Consider the following 6,759-nt stretch of genomic DNA (forward strand, 5'->3'; position numbering starts at 1 on the left):
GGTAGGCATTATTCTTCAAAGTCTAATCGAAATTTTTCTTGATTCAGTGTTTACATATCAGCATCACATTGAATGATTGTTTGATGCCAGTCGCCCAGACCATGTAGATATATAAAACTTCTATTAGTTACTAACCATATGTATTATGTATTCACCTATACCCCTCTTCTAGTGTAGAGAATGATATCTTTCTGTTTACGAGGTATTGTATAGAATGTATGACAAAAACAGGTCAGAGATATAAGTAAGCATATAAATAGATATACAGATGCATTACGAAAAGAAGATACAGATGTTTTACAAAAAAAGAAAAGATACAGATGCATCAGTGATGCTATTTGTTCAGCTAAACATAAGTGCATTAATTCTGAAATACTATATTTGCCATTATTTCTGAAGCTTCAATAGAAAACAGTATCAGATTATCTGCGTATTGCATAATCTTGCTTCATGCTACAACTTACATATTTGTTAACAAGCAGGTCACTACGGAAGTGAACTGATGAAGGAAGAGGGATCCGGAGGCGTGGGGATCTGCACTGCTCCATCAAGCATCTGTGTCACTTTAAGCATGGTTGGCCGCATAGTCGGCTCCTCCTGGAGGCACCAAAGGGCGACAGCCACGAATCGCTCTGCCTTTTTTATGTTGAAGTTTGCCTCATCGTCGCCTTCCACCAGCAAGTCGATCCTCCCAGACCTGTAACAGTCGTTTGCCCAGTAAGTTAGTATCGCCTGCTCTTCATCGTCGATCTCTACCTCCACATTCCTCCTGCAGCACACAAGCTCAAGCAGGATCACACCAAAGCTGTAAACATCGACTTTGGAGGTGATCCCTATGTTCTTGAACCACTCTGGGGCAATGTAACCTCGAGTACCCCGGATGCCGGTGTTTGTCTGTGTCTGGTTGGCTCGAAGAAGCTTCGCCAGGCCAAAGTCTGCAATCTTCGCCATAAAGTTGTCGTCGAGAAGGATGTTCTGTGGTTTTATGTCGCAGTGGATAATCTGTGTGCTGCACTCCTCGTGCAAGTAGAGCAGCCCTCGTGCCACTCCAAGTGCAACTTGCACACGGAGACTCCAATGTGGCCGAGCATCACCAAAGAGGAACTCGTTCAGCGAGCCATTGGTCATGAACTCATATACAAGCAGTCTGTCAGTTCCGTCATTGCAGAAACCAAGCAGCCTGACCAAGTTCTTGTGAAATGTCTGCCCGATGGTTTGCACTTCCACCATGAACTCCTTCTCAGTCTCTTGCTGGAGCTTTCCAATTTTCTTGACGGCCATGCTGGTCGCATGCTCATCTTGCAGCTGTCCTTTGTACACGGTACCAGAGGCACCGCTGCCAAGCACCTCATGGAAACCACTGGTTGCCTTCTCCAGTTCATTGTAAGTGAAAATCTTTGGGGGCAATATAGAACTACCTGACGATTGTGGTGACTGGAGTTTCTTCTTGGAGGTGATGGAGATACCGCAATAAGTGCCAAAGAACAGAATAGAGATAAGTAGAAGGTTTAGCAATACAGAACTCCCAAAAAACAATGAACTCCCAAGAATCCAATACTTCTTCTCCTTTTTCCATTTGCTAGAGCCACTGCTGAGCTGCGACTGTGTATTGTTGCTCCTACGCACCTTGATAAGAACCATCCTGTCTACGCTTTCCGCCATTTTCCCATTTGATAAAGGGAGCTTTTTCTTCCAGCAGGTATTTGTGCTTGCATGAAAGACGGCTGTGGCACAGAAGCAATCAATTATACACAGTCTCCGGCATTCAGTCAGATCTATGGGGCTGTACTCCTCATAGTCGGCTAGAGGCCAGTCAACATTATCAATCTGAGTCATCTCAAACTGGGCTTCCGCTGCTTCCTCATTCAGGTCACAGCTTTGTGGTTCAAAGTCTGGCCTGCACCCTTTGTATTTTCTCTCCTCGTCAAAGAACTTGTAATGGTCTGGGCATTGGCATATTGTTGTCTGATCCTGGGTGCCATCAAAGCTGCAGTAACTGTTGAAGCCACATGCCCCACTGCCGGCATTGTTTGCCATTATCACCTGGCAGATGTTCTGGGGAACTGAGTTCACCGCTGTCCATTGCAAGCCCCATAATCTTGCGGCCTGTCTGCTCTTTGGGTAGACATATTGCCGAAATACACCGTCTGGGTCAAGCGTGGCACGATTGAAGTAATCACCCATTGAGTTCACCCCTGCTGAAGTGATATTGATCTGTGTCCCATTTGTGGTTGTGAAGTATATCCTGCCAGTTTCATTGAACACCAACTTTGAGCCATTCCCATCTGTACCAGATGCCCAGTATGCATCGTACCGTTTTGTGGTAGGCTCGGCAACTGGATAGAACACGAGATTACCATCAGATTGCACAGCTAGGAGAAACCGGCCATTGGCGTAATCCGTGGCGATGAGACGGCTTCTAAGTACCTTATCCTGCTGACCCACAGGAAGCACTTGTGTGGGCAGGATGGTATCAGCCGGGAAATCAAAGGTCTTCCACTTTGGTTTGCCATCTGCACCGACAAGCCTGAAGTCGCCTGTGTCGAGCATGCTGGCGTAGGCCGCACCAGTGACCCGGGGACTCCAGACCTCATCGTTAGATGGGTTGCGAAGCGAGAGCAACCCATCAGTTGTGAGCTGGAGCACAGAGCTGGATGGCACTTGCACCAGTGTGTCTTGACTGCTCTTGGCATACCAAGCGACAGTCTTTTCAGGGATCTTGTCGAACCAGACGGCAAGGAGGTACGAGGAGGTGTTACCTTCCATTGGCTGGAAACCGAACGCGAAGTCGCCGGAGGGTGAGAGCCATGAGCTGTTTGGTCCCTGGGGCGTCAAGGAGGAGCCCAGGGTGATGTTCACCTGTGCTTGAGCAGCAGATGAAACCCCCAGCAGTAGTAGCAAGAACTGGAGGAACCGCCATGGGAGGCGAGGTGCCATTGCTTTTGCTTTGGTTGGTGCCTCTACTGATGAGAGCAAGCTTATGCCCCTTGGAGAATGGCACTTAACAGTGGTCAGTCATCACGCGTCGTCTTCGTGGAACAGTGTGGCACATGGAAAATCATGTCCATAAATTGGATTTTGTGCGGAGCAGTCCATGAGGCTGGGGTTGAATTGGTCAATTCCTCTCCCTATTAGTGACATTTCATTGTCATGCGCAGAAAGGTCTCGCTGCTGACTGTTCTGAGCTTTCTAGAATGATTGTTTCGTCTTTACCAAATTACCATCAACATACGTTTCAAATGCAAAGTGCCAGTCTGGTTCCAAAAACATTTCTGCAGAGGAACTGAGAAAACACTGCAATTTATTTGTCCCTTGATACAGAAGGCGTCTTCCGTCAGTCTGAACACTAAATCCTGATAAAAGCTTCAGCAATTCTGGCCATCGTCTCCTACTTGTCAATTATGATTTTCCTCATGGTATTCAGGAGTTTCCATTGACTTGACTTGGCATGTGACAGCTGGTCACCGGCCAAACACTGTAATGAGGACAGGAACAGTAGGCTAATGTCTACCACCAACAGGTCAGTGGTGGCATTGAACTGCTCGGCTGTGACCACTGGCATCGATTCCTTTTCTATGATGGGGAGGATGCATCTGACTGTGACGTGCTGCATCTTTACGCATCCAGTCCTTTTGTAAGCTGTAATTGGTGTTTCGTGAAGGCAGGGGCACAAGGATTGGACCCATTGGTCTACCAGAATAATGGAAATTATTGTTGGAAGTAACTGTCAACCCGGTACACGGCTACGGTTAGCGGAACATGGTAGACCACTCAATTCCCCTTGTCTACGCCTGAATTTCTGAAGAAAGGATTTAATTTTTAGTAATAATTTGTGGTTAGTCAGATTTCACTTTTTTGAGGGAAACTCGTGTTTCATCTTTTTTGCGGAAACTCGGATTCATTTTTTTAGGGAAACTTGGATTTTTTTTGTGGAACAGTATATGAGGCTAGGATTGAATCGGTCAATTGCTGTTACACGCTTCTGGAGATGTATAGTTCATCCTCTGTTCCTCTCTCCTGCTGACTGTTATGTTACACTTAAAGCAAGACAAAGCAGAAGAAGAAAAAAAAAGGTATTCCTGATTGCTATTTCCATCGTCTACCCCTGCTGGCCTGTTAAATCTTGGTTCAGAAAAATAGCTATGGCCTAGTATTAAACTGCAGCCTAGTTATGGGCATGACAATCTTCTGGTGAGCGAGAAATTTGTTCAGATTTACAGAAACCACCAGTTGCTACTGTTCTGATCTTTTTGGAATAATTGTTTTGTCTTTACGGAATTACTATAAACGCATATTTTAAATGAAAGTGCCAATCTGGTTCCAGAAAAATTTGTTTATAGAGGAATCAAGAAAACACTGAAATTTATTTGCCTGTTGTGTTGACACAAAAGAACTCTGAATCCCGGAGAAAAGTTTGCCTGAACTCTGAATCCTGGAGAAAAGTTTGCACAATTCTGGCTCTGATTTCGTATGTCCGAAAATTACGGGTTTTATCGATTACGCATCTCACTGCATCCATGAGTTCCCGTTGACTTGACTTGACTTGACTTGACTTGGCATGGCACAGCTGGTCACCGGTCGAGCGCTTTATGAGGAACAGAAACAGATGGCTGATGTCTGGCTGTTCTTCGGTATACCACTAGAAAATTTGACCAGCAGCAGATTAGCGACAATGGACTGCTCAGCTGTGTGGCCAGTTTTCTATGACGGGGAGGATGGCTGTGACTGTGACGTGTTGGCGTTTCCTTGAAGGCGGGGGCACAAGGACTCGACACGGCCACGGACACCGGCCACGGTTAGCTCCACGTTTGAGTTTTTGGAAAAAAAGATTTGAATTGAACTGCAAAAACCGTCTTATGTTTAGTTACAGAGGTAGTGACTTCCTGAAGAAAATAAAATTTCATTTGGTAAAAGCGATAAGAGGTGTTGAAGTGATTTTCAAGGAAAATCGGAAGAAAGAATTAGAGATTTGAGGGTTTTTCTTTTTCAAAACATATTGTTAGTGCAGTCTCCCCTATCCACACTAGCTCTAGTGGTTGTTATCGGAACCGTTGGTTGGCTTTAGGATCCGCACTTTTAAGTGGATAAGGTCCCGATTTTCTGGATTACTGAATTTCGCCACGGCATATTGGGAATGGTCGGCTGGACCTTTCTGTAGTGGCAGGCCCTAAGATGGCAACCTACTCTGTGACTATACAGGCGCACTCAGAACAGGAGCAGCTTCGCCTTTCTGAAAATGCAGACCGCTACAGGAACTACTTTGGGCATCTTACGAATTTGACCGACGGTGGCAATGTACTAAAAGTTCTTGGTCCGGCGTGCTGGACGGTCATTGTAAGAACTTCCATTTTCGTATGTTTCGTAAAAGGTTCGGCACCTTATGGAACTAGGAATTGGACTGCAACATGTCCTGTCATTTTTAGTCTAGCAAAAGGTAAGACGGTGCTGCACCATAATGGAACTGCGGCTCCATAAATTCGTTTTTCGCAGAGGAAAAGCCCCATGTTCGGCATCCAAAAAAGTGTGCTTAGTAAATGTTCGTCTGTCGATTTGCAGGATGATCGGCTCGGAGTGCATGCAGGCGTTGCATTTTGTCAGGTAAGTTCGTGTGACTCATATATACCATTATACCAAGTCGCATGTTTTTGTACTTTCTCTGACGATAATGCATTCATAAAACACATGCAGCAATGCTGATTGCATATTAGTTAATGGCTCTATAAGGATGTGTGATTCCCTCGCGCACGTACGTGTCTACTCTATGAGGTGTGTGACAGAGAAATCTATTTATGGTTTTAAATCAGTACTTGGTGATTTATTTTTATTTTTTTGCGATGAGTACTTGGTGATTTTACAGTATTGTTACAAAGTACAACGACATCACTCAGCACTACCTCACCTCCACTGCATATATGTTTACTTGGATCTTCAGAAAAGGGCAAGACCACCCACCCCCACCCCCAGTTTTTTGGTGCGTTTTTTGTAAGTAAGCGTGCGACGTATTTTTATTTTGTTGACAGACTTACTCTTGTAAACAGCACAAAGACAGGCATATGGATATACGCAGGAGAGACTTGGCCGTACGGTACGGGGCTAATCATCTCCAATCATCTCCTGCTCCGAACAGCCCCGACGTGCTGCGAGTGTTCTACCATCCAGGAATTGTGTGGGTTTTTGTTTCGACTCGCTTCCAAAATATAGTTTTGATTCCTATTTATTCTGTCCCTTTTGGATGACTGTCCTGAAATTGAACAGTGAGTTGGAGAATGCCGCTTCCTTCACCGATGCAGATCAACTGAGGTATGGAAATCACTGCCGCATTTTGCAGCAGCTGATGCATCTTGCATGTGTGCTTGACAAAACAAGTTTGTCTCAAGTCTATTATCGGAGCTCATGTGGCTATGGGCAACCTCTTCACAACGGTCGATGAGGATCATTTCAAGTTTTCCTTCAATGGATAAATTGTCGGTCCTCACCGTTTGTTTCCAGATCATCAGATCTCTGAAGGCTAAAGATTGTTGGTCCACACAGGAGCAACTCCACACAGCACGCCAATTACCAGCTTCGCATCTTCGTCAAAAAACTGGATGTCGTGCTTGTGATCGATAGTAGTTGAACTTGCCTCCTCGTCGATATGACTTAGAATAGACATTATAAAATGCCTGTCCTTCCTGGTTATTTTCCGTAGCTCTAGCAGCCTCCCGAACTTAATCTCGGCGACGTACTTGTCTTTTCACGTCATCCAACGAGGCGATCAAA

At 45.3% G+C, this 6,759-nt stretch overlaps 1 protein-coding gene and 1 long non-coding RNA gene across 2 annotated transcripts; one reads left to right on the forward strand and one right to left on the reverse strand.

Annotated features, from left to right (window-relative positions):
* Positions 1-241: 241 nt before the first annotated feature.
* LOC119352934 (G-type lectin S-receptor-like serine/threonine-protein kinase LECRK2) lies at positions 242-2,980 on the reverse strand. The gene has a single exon (XM_037619523.1). The coding sequence runs from the start codon at positions 2,935-2,937 to the stop codon at positions 487-489; it is 2,451 nt and encodes an 816-aa protein (XP_037475420.1). The 5' UTR covers positions 2,938-2,980; the 3' UTR covers positions 242-486.
* Positions 2,981-5,322: 2,342 nt separating this feature from the next.
* LOC119358749 lies at positions 5,323-6,391 on the forward strand. Its single transcript, XR_005172291.1, has 3 exons — positions 5,323-5,598; positions 5,689-5,766; positions 5,858-6,391. It is a non-coding gene; the product is annotated as an uncharacterized LOC119358749 (long non-coding RNA).
* Positions 6,392-6,759: the final 368 nt, after the last annotated feature.

Source organism: Triticum dicoccoides, chromosome 2A (assembly GCF_002162155.2).
Source record: "Triticum dicoccoides isolate Atlit2015 ecotype Zavitan chromosome 2A, WEW_v2.0, whole genome shotgun sequence".
In the NCBI taxonomy this organism is placed as follows: domain Eukaryota; kingdom Viridiplantae; phylum Streptophyta; class Magnoliopsida; order Poales; family Poaceae; genus Triticum; species Triticum dicoccoides.

Excerpts from the sequence above, each read along its gene's own strand:
- LOC119352934 (XM_037619523.1), bottom strand. The coding sequence starts at position 2,937 with ATGGCACCTCGCCTCCCATGGCGGTTCCTCCAGTTCTTGCTACTACTG.